This window comes from Hordeum vulgare, chromosome 2H (assembly GCF_904849725.1).
Source record: "Hordeum vulgare subsp. vulgare chromosome 2H, MorexV3_pseudomolecules_assembly, whole genome shotgun sequence".
Classification (NCBI taxonomy): Eukaryota; Viridiplantae; Streptophyta; class Magnoliopsida; order Poales; family Poaceae; genus Hordeum; species Hordeum vulgare.
This window is the reverse complement of record NC_058519.1, coordinates 610,345,737-610,362,217: the sequence shown is the minus strand read 5'-3', so window position 1 is coordinate 610,362,217 and position 16,481 is coordinate 610,345,737. Positions and strand designations below refer to the sequence as shown.

The following is a 16,481-nucleotide window of genomic DNA, read 5'->3' as shown; positions in this document are numbered from 1 at the left end:
TACTTTGTCTTCTCCTTTGTGTTTGCTTGCAGATTCCAGCTTTAGTCCGATGCACGAGCACGCTTATTATTGTTCACATCGTTCGGTCGTGCAAGTGAAAGGCAATAATGACGATATATGATGAAGTGATTGAGCCTGGAAAAGTTGGTATGAACTCGATCTATTTTGTTTTTGTAAAAATATGACTAGCTCATCGTGCCTGATTCAGCTTTGTTGTGAGAGAAACATGTTTGCAATGACAACTTAGAGATCATAGTTGCTTATGCCATGCTTACTTAGCTAGGAGCTTATAATGGTTTGTCTTGTATTCCCACAAGAATGTTGAGATGACTGTGTTGTAGTATGATAGGATGGTATCCTCCTTTGAATGATTCAAGTGGCTTGACTTGGCGCATGTTCACGCATGTAGTTGAAACAAAATCAACATAGCCTCTATGATATTCATGTTCATGGTGATTTATGTCCTACTCATGCTTGCATTCAATGTTAGTTAATCTAATTGCATTTTGATGACTGTTGTCGCTCTCTAGTTGGTCGCTTCCCAGTCTTTTGCTAGCCTTCACTTATACTGGGAATACTGCTTGTGCATCCACTCCCATACACCCAAAGTTGTTCCATATGAGTCCACCATACCTAGCTATGTGCGGTATCTACGTGCCGTTCCAAGTAAATTTGCATGTGCCACTCTCTAAACCTTCAAGAAATAATTTGTTTTGCATGCCCGACCCGCTCATGTGGTGACAGGGGGCTATCAGTATCTTCCATGCTAGGCGTGTTATCCTCAATATGTGTTTATTCACTATCATTCATGAGAAAGGGGCCGATAATTGGAATTCCCAGTTCCATGCTCAAATCGAAAAGATAATTGCAAAAAAAACTCCCCCACGATTGATGTTGGTATGGACGGTACACGAGGATTCGGCTAACCGTGGAGTGTGATTGATTGGTGGTGGGGGAGTCAAAACTTTACTTTTCTGTTTGGGAACCATCTATAGCATGTGTAGCGTGGAAGATGTTGAGAACTCTTAGTCATTGCGTTGACAATGAGAGCGTGTCACCCAAAATTATTATCTTTGTTTACAAAGCTTGAGCTCTCGCACCTCTGCAAATCAATGCTTTCCTCTGCGAAGGGCCTGTCTATTTATGTTCCTGTTGAGTCATCCTCCTCTTATAAAAGCACCAATTAGAGAGCACCTCTGTCATTTTTATGCTTTGTTTTTAACTGTGTTGAGTATGACTGTGACTGGATCTTCTTTGCCATGAATTACAATGTTTAGTCAGCGCTTGGTCTTTGAAGGTGCTCTACATTTATGTTTTGCGGTCTCAGAAAGAGCTAGCGAGATACCATCTATTCGTACTGCTTCATGTTGTTTTGATTGAAGTGTTGACATTTGAGGCTTATTATTATTTGCTCGCTAGCTGATTATGCCATTAATATGAGTTTACCGTGAGACCTAGATGTCATTTGCTTATGTGGTTTGCTTGAGATCTTGCTGAAATTCTGGTTATGACTTAGACATAGTTGCTACAACAAGATGAAAAAGAATTCGTCAAAGTTTTTCTTTTGTCTCTTTAAGTTTGTCAACTGAATTGCTTGAGGACAAGCAAGGCTTTAAGCTTGGGGGAGTTGATACGTCTCCGTCGTATCTACTTTTCTGAACTCTTTTGCCCTTGTTTTGGACTCTAATTTGCATGATTTGAATGGAACTAACCCGGACAAACGTTATTTGCAGCAGAATTGCCATGGTGTTGTTTTTGTCCAGAAATAAAAGTTCTCAGAATGACCTGAAAATTTACGGAGAATTTTTCTGGAATTAATGAAAAATACATGCGCAAAGATCCACTGGAGGAGGTGAGCCAGTGGGCCACAAGCCCAGGGGGCGCGACCACCCCCCTAGTCACGCCATGAGGGTTTGTGGGGCCCACGAGGCTCCACCGCCTCCAATCTCAGCTCTATATATTCCGCTTCACTCGGAAAAAAAATCAGAGAGAAGGATTCATCGCGTTTTACTATACGGAGGCGCCACCACCTCCTATTCTTCATCTGGAGGGCAGATCTGGAGTCCGTTCTGGGCTCAGGAGAGGGGAAATCGTCGCCATCGTCATCATCAACCTTCCTCCATTGCCAGTTCCATGATGCTCTTCACCGTTCGTGAGTAATCTCATCGTAGGCTTGTTCGATGGTGATGGGTTGGATGAGATCTATCACGTAATTGAGTTAGTTTTGACGGGGATTGATCCCTAGTATCCACTATGTTCTGAGATTGATGTTGCTACTACTTTGCGATGCTTAATGCTTGTCACTAGGGCCCGAGTGCCATGATTTCAGATCGGAACCTATTATGTTGTCGCCAATATATGTGTGTTTTAGATCCTATCTTGCAAGTTGTAGTCACCTACTATGTGTTATGACCCGGCAACCCCGGAGTGACAATAGCCGGAACCACTCCCGGAGATGACAATAGTATGAGGAGTTCATGTATTCACCAAGTGTTAATGTGTTGGTCTGGTTCTTTATTAAAAGGAGAACCTTAATATACCGTAGTTTCCATTAGGACCCCGCTGCCACGGGAGGGATGGACAATAGATGTCATGCAAGTTCTTTTCCCTAAGCATGTATGACTACATACGGAATACATGCATACATTAGATTGACGTATGGGAGCTAGTTACTTATGTCTCCGTGTTATAGCTGTTACATGATGAATCACATCCGGCATAATCATCCATCACCGATCCAATTCCTACGAGTCTTTTACTACTGGTCCTTGCTACGTTACTTTGCCGCTACCGTTGTCACTACTGCTGTTGTTACTCTATTGCTACTGTTGTTACTTTGCTGCAGACACTAAATCTTTCAGGTGTGGTTAAATTGACAACTCAACTGCTAATACTTGAGAATATTCTTTCGCTTCCCCTTGTGTCGAATCAATAAATTTGGGTTGAATACTCTACCCTCGAAAACTATTGCGATCCCCTATACTTGTGGGTTATCAAGACAATTTTCTGGCGCCGTTGCTAGGGAAGCATAATTATATTCTATGAGTCACTTGGGATTGACGTGTGTTGGTCGCTATGTAGAATCTGAGAGATCCAAGAACTGAAATCTTGCCCTCAACTATGAGGACAGGTAAGGAACTGCAATCTAGCTCTGCACTTGATTCACCTTCAGTGATGAGTAAGTTTCGACATCACCTCCTGCTAGAAATCTTGATATGTCGCATGTGCTTGATGATGCTACTTCTGCTGCCCATGATGCTTATGATGATGCTATGCTTGATACTGCTTTGCCTGATGATGCTATGCTTGATACTGCTTTGCCTGATGATGCTATGCCTGATACTTCTTTGCCACTAGGTGCATTCCTTGATGCACAAATTGCTAGAGTTGCTGCTAGATGTGATGATACATCTGAAACTGCTGATATTATTGAAGTAGAACCTGCCATATTGCCTGATATGCCTGTTATGCCTGAGCGCTATGTTATGGAGGGAGCGATAGCCGAGGATTTTCTTGCGTGTAAGGATAGATATGATGTTGAGAAATTACTGCCCAAGTGGAAATAAAAATCGTTGAACGCTAGGATGAAATACGACCCGAAGTTTGCTACTTTGCTTATCTTCGTGACCGATAAGGATTATGAATTCTCTGTCGACCTGAGTTAATCACTTTGGTCGAATCTGATCCTTTTCACGATTATTAGTCTGAAACGATTGTAGCCCATCTTACCAAACTCCATGATATAGCCACCCTATTCACTAGTGAGGAAATGATCCGCCACTACTACATCCTCAAGTTGTTTCCTTTCTCGCTAAAGGATGATGCTAAGACTTGGTTCACCTCTCTTGCTCCTGGTTGTGTGCGTAGCCCCCAAGATATGGTCTACTACTTCTCTGAAAAATATTTCCCTGCCCATAAGAAGCAAGCTGCCTTGCAGGAAATACACAACTTTGCTCAAGCTGAAGAAGAGAGTCTCCCACAAGCTTGGGGGAGGCTCATCCAGCTACAAAATGCTTTGCGTGATCACCCTCTTGAGAAGAATGAAATACTTGATATCTTCTATAATGGACTTACCAATGCTTCTAGAGACCACCTAGATAGTTGTGTCGGTTGTGTTTTTAGGGAACAAACCGAAGAACAAGCTGAGATCCTACTGAATAACATCTTGTGCAAAGAGAACGCTTGGACTATTCTCGAACCACCTCCTAAGCCAACTCCAAAGAAAAGAGGTATTCTATTCCTCAGTCCTGAAGATATGCAAGAAGCCAAGAAATCTATGCGAGAGAAAGGCATTAAATCTGAAGATGTCAAAAATCTACCACCTATCGAAGAGATCCATGGTCTCGATAACCCGATACAAGTAGTAGAAGTAAATTCTCTGTGTAGGTTTGATCAGAGTGATATTCCTTTTGATAAACCTGCTAGCTTATGCTTGGATGAATTTGATAACTTTGTTGCCAAACAACAGAGTTTCATTGATTATGTTAGCAGACCATTGGAACAGAGTGCTCGTATGCTTAGTCATTTAAGTGCTTGTGTGGACAAAAATGCCAATGATCTTAAGCTTCTGAGTAAACATGCCTCTATGGTTACTACTCAAGTAGAACAAGTACTTAAATCTCAGAATGACTTGCTCAATGAGTTGAATGACAATTCTGTCAGAGTCGTCACTAGAGGCGGTAGAATGACCCAAGAACCTTTGTATCCTAAGGGTCATCCGAAGAGAATTGGACAAGATTCTGAAGGAGTTAGTACTAATGCACCTAGTCATCCTAGAAAGAAGAAGAAAGATGATAGGAACCTGCACGCTAGCAACCCTGTTGCTGCTACCCCTGAGAGTCCAAATGATGCCTCTGTCTCTGATGCTGAAACACAATCTGATGATGAACATGAGGCTAATGACGATATCAATAGTGATGTTCATGTTGATGCTCAACCTAGCAATGATAAGGATGTGGAGATTGAACCTGTTGATCTTGATAACCCACGGCCTAAGAATAGAAGATACGATAAGAACGACTTCGCTGCTAGGAAGCATGGTAAAGAAAGGGAACAATGGGTTCAGAAACCCATGCCCTTTCCTCCCAAACCATCCAAGAAAAAGGATGATGAGGATTTTGAGCGCTTCGTTGAAATGATCAGACCTGCTTTCTGCAAATGCGTTTGACAGATATGCTCAAAATGTCTCTGTATGCTAAGTACATGAAAGATATTGTGACTAATAAGAGGACGGTACCTGAGGTTGAGATTTCCACCATGCTGGCTAATTATACCTTCAAGGGTGGAACTCCTAAGAAACTAGGTGATCCCGGTGTGCCCACTAAACCTTGCTCCATTAAAGGTAACTACATGAGAACTGCTTTATGCGACCTTGGAGCCGGTGTTAGTGTTATGCCTCTCTCTCTCTTTATCGTTGACTTGAGCTAGATAAGTTGACACCCACTAAAATCTCTCTGCAAATGGCCGACAAATCAACTGCTTTCCCTATCGGCATTTGCGAGGATGTGCCTGTTGTGGTTGCTAACGTCACTATCTTAACAGACTTTGTTATCTTGGATATTCCCGAGGACGATGCCATCGCGGTCTTCCTCGGAAGACCCTTTTTAAACACTACAAGGGCTGTTATATATTGCAACAAAGGCAATGTCACTTTACATGTCAACGGTAATGAGCATACGGTGCACTTACCGAAGAAACAATATCGAGTACAGTGCATCAATGCTATCGAAAAAACTTCATCGATTCTTATTGGGAGCTTTGAATGGCCTATACCTCGTGTTAAGATGAAGTATGATTTGCTTGTTGGGGAAATACACATCCCCATTGAGGTGACCTAGTGACTATTCGGAAATTCTCCGTTCTCTTTTGCGATTCGAAAAGGTTTGTCGAAGAGACTTGATCAACCTCATTGACGGATTTTCTTTCGATGACCATGAGATGGATGAATCGAGGAGTCACAAACCTCTCTTCCAAGCTTTCACCTTAGGTTGCTTAGAAGAAAAATGATAGATGTAGTTTAGTTTTCCCTGTTTTCTGTTTTAGCGTCCGGTTGAAAAGTACCCCAAAAATAAAAGTTCCCCGAACGTCCTGAAAATCAAGTATGATTTTTTATGGAATTTTTTAAAAATTCTGAGACAAAGAGCTTGTCTGGGGGCTGCACCAGTGGGCCACAAGCCCTGATGGCGCGGGCACCCCCTAGCCGCGCCACCCAGGCTTGTGGGGCCCACAGGCACCCCCTCCACTCATTCTTGCTCTCATCTGGTTCTCCTACCTCCAGAAAAAATCGTTTCGCAGCTCAAACCCGTGTTCTTGCTCCTCTTGCTGGGATTTTCGATCTCTTTGCTCAAATCATCATTCTCCGAACTGTTTTGGGGAAATTACTCCTTGGTAAGTGACTCCTCCATTGGTCCAATTAGTTTTTGCTCTAGTGCCTTATACTCCGCGTATTTTTGCTGCCTTGGTGACCATGTTCTTGAGCTTTGCATGCTGATTTTAGATGGTCCCAAGTAGTTCTGATGCGTAATATGGCTTCTAGGCACTGGTTGGAGTAGTTTCTACGAGTTTCATTGGGCCTTATTCACTTTTCCTTAGAATCACTAAAAATTTCAGAAATTTTCAGAGATAGAAAAGGGAAAAGATGAGGAGGTTCTTAAGAGGCTCTTCAAGGCGTGAACCCAAGGATGATGGAAGTGAGAAGAATCCCAAGTATCTGGTCCTTCGAGTCACAGAAGTTCGAGTGTGCGAGTGGCCAAGCGACGTGTTCTTACGCGCCGCTGGAATTTATGAGGACTTTTATCACTTGGTGGAAAACGCAGGCCTTACCGCCTTCGTTGAAGATAAGTGTCCGCAATGCCTCCTCCTCACTAATATCTTCATACAAAGCTTTAACTTCTATCCAAGGAAGAATCCTCCTATGGTTGAGTTCAAACTTTATGATATCCCCAGCGCATGTCACTCCAAGATTTTTGCAATTTTTGCAAATTACCTTACGTTGGGGATATTCATGAACCTCGTCCATGGTACTTGGAAGCTTTCATCGATACAATTGTTGTAGGAGAGGAGAGAGGAGTGTCTTGCGCTAGAGCTGCTAGCATTCATTTTCCCATGCTTCGGTACTTCTCATTATTTGTGGGAAAATGTTTGATTGGCCGTGGGAAAGCTGGGTCACTTAGTTCCCCAGATCTTGCGGTCTTGCACGAAGCCCTTTATAACGATAAAACTTATAGCTTGGGAGCTATAGTAGCTCAACGGTTGAACCTGAACCGTTCTAAAGGTGTTGTCTATGGGGGTATCTATGCTACATGTCTTGCCAGACACTTTGAGATACCCATTAGACTGGAGGAGGAAGAAGAGGTTCTTCTTCTCGAGAGATATCTAGATTACGATAGCATCGTTCGCCATGACTTTCTTGATAGAGATATAAATAGAATGATGATTTATAACCTGGTATTCAGTCAGGGTACTCGTGAGACTATTACTTTGTCTGATCCTTCTTTGTTCAATCTTCATGTAGGCAGGTACATTATTATTCCCTCGGACATCTACGCATATTGAGGCTTAGCCCAACCATAGGTGCCCGTGCCCGAGCCACCAGTCGAGTACCAGACGCCGGTTTATCAGTGGGAGCCAGAGGAGCTCACACAGCAGTGGCATCCTCAGTCCACTCCGGAGTACCCCGGAGCTGGTTATTTCCCTCCTTGGGAGTAGACCAACTTAGGCCAAAACCCTAAGCTTGGGGGAGTACGTGTTCTCACCGACTTTACATTCTTGCTTATGCTTTCACTTTGTTAGCCGGTGTTCACACTTTGCCACTCTATCATCCATGCTAGTTTATTTTCTTTTTCTCGTTTTCTTTTCGTGTGTCTGTCTAGTTTGAGAAAACCCAAAAAGATTTTCTTTTTCTTCTTTTGCTTGTTGGGAGCTTTACCATGTAAATAGTTTTCTTTTTCTTTGGGTCAACGTAGAAGATATTGGTTACAATGTTTAGTGGCTCTCGCATGCATACCTATTTAGCTGTCAAAGAGCCATACTACTTTGTCTTCTCCTTTGTGTTTGCTTGAAGATTCCAGCTTTAGTCCAATGCACGAGCACGCTTATTATTGTTCACATCGTTAGGTCGTGCAAGTGAAAGGCAATAATGACGATATATGATGAAGAGACTGAGCCTGGAAAAGCTGGTATGAACTCGATCTATATTGTTTTTGTAAATATGACTAGCTCATCGTGCCTGATTCAGCTTTGTTGTGAGAGAAACATGTTTGCAATGACAACTTAGAGATCATAGTTGCTTATTCCATGCTTACTTAGCTAGGAGCTTATAATGGTTTGTCTTGGATGCCCACATGAATGTTGAGATGACTGTGTTGTAGTATGATAGGATGGTATCCTCCTTTGAATGATTCAAGTGGCTTGACTTGGCCCATGTTCACGCATGTAGTTGAAACAAAATCAACATAGCCTCTATGATATTCATGTTCATGGTGATTTATGTCCTACTCATGCTTGCATTCAATGTTAGTTAATCTCATTGCGTTTTGATGACTGTTGTCGCTCTCTAGTTGGTCGCTTCCCAGTCTTTTGCTAACCTTCACTTATACTAAGCGGGAATACTGCTTGTGCATCCACTCCCATAAACCCAAAGTTGTTCCATATGAGTCCACCATACCTACCTATGTGCGGTATCTACGTGTCGTTCCAAGTAAATTTACATGTGCCACTCTCTAAACTTTCAAGAAATAATCTGTTTTGCATGCCCGAACCGCTCACGTGGTGACACGGGGCTATCAGTATCTTCCATGCTAGGCGTGTTATCCTCAATATGTGTTTATTCACAATCATTAACGAGAAAGGGGCCGGGAATTGGAACTCCCAGTTCCATGCTCAAATCGAAAAGATAATTGCAAACAAAACTCCCCCAGGATTGATGTTGGTATGGATGGTACCCGAGGATTCGGCTAGCCGTGGAGTGTTATTGATTGGTGGTGGGGGAGTCAAAACTTTACTTTTCCGTTTGGGAACCGCCTATAGCATGTGTAGCGTGGAAGATGTTGAGAACTCTTAGTCATTGCGTTGACAATGAGAGCGTGTTACCCAAAATTATTATCTATGTTTTCAAAGCTTGAGCTCTGGCACCTCTGCAAATCAATGCTTCCCTCTGCGAAGGGCCTGTCTATTTATGTTCATGTTGAGACATCCTCCTCTTATAAAAGCACCAATTAGAGAGCACCTCTGTCATTTTTATGCTTTGTTTTTAACTGTGTTGAGTATGACTGTGACTGGATCTTCTTTGCCATGAATTACAATGTTTAGTCAGCCCTTCGTTTTTGAAGGTGCTCTGCATTTATGTTTTGCGGTCTCAGAAAGAGCTAGCGAGATACCATCTATTCGTACTGCTTCATGTTGTTTTGATTGAAGTGTTGACATTTGAGGCTTATTATTATTTGCTCGCTAGCTGATTATGCCATTGATTTGAGTTTACCGTGAGACCTAGATGTCATTTGCTTATGTGGGTTGCTTGTGATCTTGCTGAAATTCTGGTTATGAGTTAGACATAGTTGCAACAACAAGATCAAACAGAGTTCGTCAAAGTTTTTCTTTTGTCTCTTTCAGTTTGTCAACTGAATTGCTTGAGGACAAGCAAGGCTTTAAGCTTGGGGGAGTTGATACGTCTCTGTCGTATCTACTTTTCCGAACTCTTTTGCCCTTGTTTTGGACTCTAATTTGCATGATTTGAATGGAACTAACCCAGACTAACGCTGTTTTCATCAGAATTGTCATGGTGTTGTTTTTCTGCAGAAATAAAAGTTCTCGGAATGACCTGAAAATTTATGGAGAATTTTTCTAGAATTAATGAAAAATACCTGCGCAAAGATCCACCGGAAGAGGTGAGCCAGTGGGCCACAAGCCCAGGGGGCGCGGCCACCCCCCTGGCCGCGCCATGAGGGTTTGTGGGGCCCACGAGGCTCCACCGTCTCCAATCTTAGCTCTATATATTTCGTTTCGCCCGGAAAAACATCAGAGAGAAGGATTCATCGCGTTTTATGATACGTAGGCGCCGCCACCTCCTGCTCTTCATGTGGAGGGCAGATCTGGAGTCCGTTCTGGGCTCCAGAGTGGGGAAATCGTTGCCATCATCATCATCAACTTTCCTCCATCGCCAATTCCATGATGCTCTTCACTGTTCGTGAGTAATCTCATCGTAGGCTTGCTGGACGGTGATGGGTTGGATGATATCTATCATGTAATCGAGTTAGTTTTGATGGGGATTGATCCCTAGTATCCATTATGTTCTGAGATTGATGTTGCCACTACTTTGCCATGCTTAATGCTTGTCACTAGGGCCCGAGTGCCATGATTTCATATCAGAACCTATTATGTTGTCGCCAATATATGTGTGTTTTAGATCCTATCTTGCAAGTTGTAGTCACCTACTATGTGTTATGACCTGGCAACCCCGGAGTGACAATAGCCGGAACCACTCCCGGAGATGACCATAGTATGAGGAGTTCATGTATTCACCAAGTGTTAATGCGTTGGTCCGGTTCTTTATTAAAAGGAGAACCTTAATATCCTGTAGTTTCCATTAGGACCCCGCTGCCACGGGAGGGATGGACTATAGATGCCATGCAAGTTCTTTTCCCTAAACACGTATGACTACATACGGAATACATTCCTACATTAGATTGACGAACGGGAGCTGGTTACTTATCTCTCTGTGTTATAGCTGTTACATGATGAATCACATCCGGCATAATCATCCACCACCAATCCAATGCCTACGAATCTTTTACTACTGGTCCTTGCTATGTTACTTTGCCGGTACTTCTGTCACTGCTGCTGCTGTTACTCTGTCGCTACTGTTGTTACTTTGCTGCAGACACTAAATCTTTCAGGTGTTGTTCAATTGACAACTCATCTGCTAATACTTGAGAATATTCTTTCGCTTCCCCTTGAGTCGAATCAATAAATTTGGGTTGCATACTCTACCCTCGAAAACTGTTGCGATCCCCTATACTTGTGGGTTATCACCACCGCGAGCAGGGAGCCGCCTCGCCGCTCCCGCGAGCTCCTTCATCCTGACGCTGGCAAGCTGGTCGGACGCCTCCACGCCAGCCACCTGGCCCAAGGGGTGGCGTGCCTCCCTTCGCTGGCTGGCTCATTCGTCGACGCCTGCAAGCTGTTCGACAATTTGCCAAGGTACAAAATGAACTCCGACGACGAGTTCGACGATTTCTTTTTTCATAATATCCTTTGTGACTCCGACGATTCCTCGTGTGAAGATGCGGAGGTGATCTTGGTTGTCGCGTTGGTCCATCACCACCTCAATAGCCAGCACCGGTTGTTTCGTGGCTCCATCCTGTGGCATATTCCGGTGTTGAATCGAAATCGAGAGAGCGGTAATTTCTTCCTTTAGAAGGACTACTTCGACGCAGCCAACTCACTAATTAAACATAACATATTCCGACAATGTTTTCCTATGGCTAGGCATGTTTTTAACTGTATTCGAGAAGGGGTGTCGGATACGATGATTATTTCGAGTGCAAAGATGATTCCCTTGGAAAGATTGGCTTCCCATCTTATCAGAAATGCACTGCAGCTATCCGGATGCTTGCATACGGAGTGCCCAATGATCTTATTGATGAATACGTCCGTATGAGCGAGACTACGTGTCTAGAGTCACTATAGAGGTTCTGCAAGCCTGTAATTGCAGCGTTTGTCCCTGAGTGCTTGACGGAGCCTAATGCTCAAGATATAGCGTGCTTGTTGGCGGCGAATGCTAGCACGGGCTTCCCAGGGTTGCTTGGCAGCATAGACTGCATGAACTGGGAGTGGAAGAACTGTCCTTATGCTTGGCAAGGGTAGTATAAGGGTCATGTTAGGGTTTGCACTTTCATACTTGAGGTCGTGGCCTCTCAAGATCTCTGGATCTGGCACTCTTTCTTCGACATGGCAGGATCACACAATGATATCAACGTGTTTCAACTGTCGTTTGTGCTTGCAAGGCTTGCTGAATGAAACAACCAGCCAGTGAATGTTACCATCAACGGCCACAACTACGGCAAAGGATACTATTTAGGTGACGGTATCTGTCCCCAATGGACCACTATTGTGAAGACAATCCACAACCCTGTGTGAGAAAAGAGGAAAAAATTTACCCAAGAACAAGAGAGTGCTAGGAAAGACGCAGATCGTGTCTTTGGTGTTTTGAAATCTCTATGAAGCATCGTTCGGTATCCTGCTAGGACTTGGAGCATGAAGAAATTATGGGAGATGTTGATTACTTGTGTGATCATGCAAAATATGATCGTAAAAGATGAGCGTCCGGAACGTCTCTACGATCAGTGATTTCAATTTCACGATGACAATGTTATGCCTCAACATGAAGAAGCGGCAACATTTGAACAGTTCATCCAATTTCATCATGAAATGCGTGATTGGAAAACTCACATACAACTACAAAATAATTTAGTTGAGCATATGTGGGCTCATGTTGACAACCAATAGATGTATTTTTTTCACATGTATTTGAGACAAATTTGATTTTTATTCGGCTTGTAAAACTATCTAAATTTATTTGGTTGTGAAACCATGCTTCCTATTTTGGTTCGGTTGAAACTATGAAAAAATGTGTGCATATTTGTTCAAAAACAACGGCAGGCCGGCCACGCAGCCAAATTTAGGTCGACGCATTAGACGCATTGCCGACCCAAATTATAAATCAGATGAAGGCCGAGCGGGCGACTGACCCAAACAAACAAAAACGACAAAAATGCCGTTCCTTCGGGTCGGCCGGTTGAAATTGCTCTAATTGTTTTTCGTATGTAATAAAGTAAGCCATGAAAGCTTTCCGTGAGAAGAAGTAAGAACCATCGAATAAATGTTTGGATTCCTGTGCAATTGACATCTTTTACGACAATGGTTCTGATATTTGGAATTCAACGGTGGATGGAGTGAAAGAATTCCTTATTTGACCATTTCTTAAAGTTTGCTTTCCTATTTGGCCAAAAAAGCTTTTTCATCCTTATTTGACCGCCAATGTAAAATTTATTTCTTATATGACATTTTTGTCTAGTTTGACCACGTGTTAAATGCAACGTGAAAATACCATTATACCCCTGATGCTGTACAAGGCTGGAAAAAAGATCGTTCATTTGTTCCACTGAACCGGCTGAACTGAACTACTAAATCAAGCTAATTGTGGTTAACTCCAACAAGCTGCCGCTGATGCATATGTACTTGCATTGGCATACGTCAACGAGCTAGCTAGGAGCAGCACCACCTCGTGCACTCAATAGATTTTGACAGCACGTACGTATCTATTACATACAATATGCAGCAGAAAACAGTATGCTGGTTGTGTTAAAGTTCGCATACCGTGTTTATATTTGAAGTATTGGTACAATAGTATTTGTCATCTCCATGCCATGCAGTTGCGAGCAGGTAAAGTCACATGATTTGGTAAGGTTGTGTGTCAGTCTGTCATGCTGAAGAAACCAACAATCTTTTTTTAGCCATGTAGTACAACATTAGAGGTAGAATTATCTTTTCATATATCATTTGACACCGTTAGTGGTTAAAATAGACGGAAGTGTCATATAATGAATACATTTTACATTGGAGGTCAAATAAAGAAAATATTTTCTTTTAGAAAAAATATGGAAGCAAACTTTAAGAATGAACCAAATAGGGAATTATCTCGACGGAGTACGGTAGCTTCGAAGCGGCGTCTCTCCGTCACCGCTGAGCCGCACACGTCACCGTTAACGCAGAATTCAAAATTCAAAATGTTGTGACCGTTAACCCCTTAAGCCCCTTATAAAGCCACACGGATATCACCAGCCAATCCATCCCCATCACCCCACGCATCCACATCTCTCTCCTCGGACCGATCCCATGGCGACCGTGGCGGCGACCGAGAGCAGGAGGAGCGGCCGGAGCCGCAAGGCCCTCGCGCCGGTGCCCGACAACGACGCCAACATCTCCGCCGGAGGGGCCGACCTCGCTGCTGCCCTCCCCCCGCAGCCGCACAAGGCCAAGAGAACGTCGCCCAAGATGCGCAAGGCGGAGGTGTCCCCGATAGCCGACGAGAGGAAGGGAACGCCTCCCGCCCTGGTCGACCCGGCCGCCGTCTCCCTTGGGAAGGCAGATGTCGCCACGGCACCCGCCTCAACACGGAAGGTGAAGAGGGCGTCGTCCAAGGGCGGCAAGGCCAAGGACGCGGCGCCGTCGATGTCCGACGAGCTGACGGAGCTGCAGGGGATGCTGGAGAGGCTGCGGCTGGAGAAGGAGAAGGCGGAGGAGATGGTGCGGGAGCGCGACGAGGTCATCCGGAAGAAGGAGGAGGAGCTCGAGACCAAGGGCAAGCAGCAGGAGCGCCTCCAGGCCGAGCTCAAGAAGATGCAGCGCGTCAAGGTGTTCGAGCCCACCATGGTATGAACGTGCAACGAACCGCTTCGATTTGTTTTTGTTCCTGGTAGATTGCATTCTGTGTGATTAGTTTGGATCGAATTAGTCTGATCTGATCTGAATTGAACTGCAGAACTTTCCTCTCGCCCAGTCTCTTCTCGGCAAGGACCATGAGGAAGGAGGTGACAAAGGCAAGAAGAAGAAGAAGGGGAAAGGCAAGGCTGGCAATGAGAGGAAGAAGCCGGCACCGGCGTACATTCTGTGGTGCAAAGACCAGTGGGCGGAGGTGCAAACCTTGGAACCAACCATCAAATGTTCTCTCTGTTTCCTTGCCTGTCAGGTGTTTGATGAAATGCCCACGGTCTTTTCAGATCAAGAAGAGCCCCGACACAGACTTCAAGGAGGTCACGAACGCGCTGGGCGCCAAATGGAAGACCCTCAGCAACGAGGAGAAGCAGCCGTACGAGGAGAGGTACCGGCAGGAGAAGGAGGCCTACCTGCAGGTGGTCGGCCAGGAGAAGCGCGAGGCCGAGGCGATGAAGCTGCTCGACGAAGAGCAGATGCGCTGGACGGCGAAAGAGCTGCTGGGTCAGTACCTCAAGTTCAGGCAGGAAGCCGAGGGAGACGGCAACAGCAAGAAGGCAAAGAACAAGATGAAGAAGGCGAAGGATCCCTCCAAGCCGAAGCAGCCCATGTCGGCCTACTTCCTCTACTCGCAGGAGAGGCGTGGCGCTCTGGTGGCCGAGAAGAAGACTGTGCCCGAGGTAATGGTCCGGCTGTTGAGCTGTATTTGTCTGGTTTCAGTTTGTCCGTTCATCTGATAAAATGATTTCGGTGCTCTCGCAGATTGGTAAGATCACAGGGGAAGAGTGGAAGGGCATGACGGAGGCTCAGAAGGCTCCTTACGAGGAGGCTGCGAGGAAGCAGAAGGAGGCATACCAGAAGCAAATGGAGGTGTACAATCAGAAGAAGCTTGGGGTAGGGAAATTGTTTTGTTGCGCAGTACTTGCTATCAATATTACTCTGTATATTAAGTGCTCTAATAAGAGAAATGAAGGTATCTAATGGGGTGTACTTTGCAGGAAAATGCGAGCTTAGAGAAGGAAGAAGAGGAGCAGAAGAAGATCCTCAAGCAGGAGGCTCTGCAGCTTCTCAGGAAGAAGGAGAAGGCAGACAACATCATCAAGGTATATACCCCCCAAGTCCCACATGAAATCCTCAAGCTAGGGAAGGAATCAACCTTGCTTCATGTGTTGCTTTTCCTTTTAACCAGAAAACCAAAGAGAAGCGTCAGAAGAAGAAGCAGCAGAACGCCGACCCGAACAGGCCCAAGAAGCCGGCCTCTTCCTTCCTGCTCTTCAGCAAGGAGGCGAGGAAGCAGCTGGCGGAGGAGCGGCCCGGGGTGAACAACTCGACGCTTAGCGCGCTAATCTCGGTGAAGTGGAAGGACCTGAGCTCCGCGGAGAAGAAGGTGTGGAGCCAGAAAGCGGCCCAAGGGATGGCCGCGTACAAGATGGAGATGGACGAGTACACCAAAGCTCACACCTCCTCATCCTCGACTATTGCTTAGGGTGGTGTCCCTAGGTTCAGCTGTTACTCTCGGTTGAACTATGAACTCAAGGATTCCCGTCTCTGAATCCTTAGTGGTAGATTTAGCGTTCTGGTCATGAAGTTGTTTTCTAGTCGTATGCCATGCATGGTTGCTTCGGCAAGCTTCATAATTCAAAATACTTGAGAAATCTCAGACAATTTCGCTGGTATAAAAACAAAAGGAAGCTTGAACTCGTGAGCAGCGAGCTTTTGCTCCCCCTACTTTGGTACCAGCCTACCTTGGGGCGGAAGAGGCTTGCCTGCTTCATCGTGGTGCTCCGACCGTGCTCCCAACTCTTTCCTTTACCATCAAACATCCGTATCATTTTTTTTGCAGGGGTGCCCCTAGGTCGAACTGTTTCTTTGGGAAAAGAAAATGAAAGGTGTAACACACCGTATTCTCATTTGTTTGAGCATCAGAGACCAGATTCAGCTTGTCAGTAAAGATGAAACAAACAGTTACTTTGAATTAGCTTTGCCAATAA

The 16,481-nt window shown here is 44.7% G+C and overlaps 1 protein-coding gene across 1 annotated transcript; it reads left to right on the top strand.

Moving 5' to 3' along the window:
* The first annotated feature begins 13,847 nt into the window (after positions 1 to 13,847).
* LOC123427779 (high mobility group B protein 6-like) lies at positions 13,848 to 16,195 on the top strand. The gene is made up of 6 exons (XM_045111895.1): positions 13,848 to 14,430; positions 14,540 to 14,692; positions 14,778 to 15,170; positions 15,253 to 15,384; positions 15,489 to 15,593; positions 15,680 to 16,195. Exons 1-6 carry the CDS (start codon positions 13,894 to 13,896, stop codon positions 15,974 to 15,976), a joined length of 1,617 nt encoding a protein of 538 aa, XP_044967830.1. The 5' UTR covers positions 13,848 to 13,893; the 3' UTR covers positions 15,977 to 16,195.
* The last annotated feature ends 286 nt before the right edge of the window (positions 16,196 to 16,481 follow it).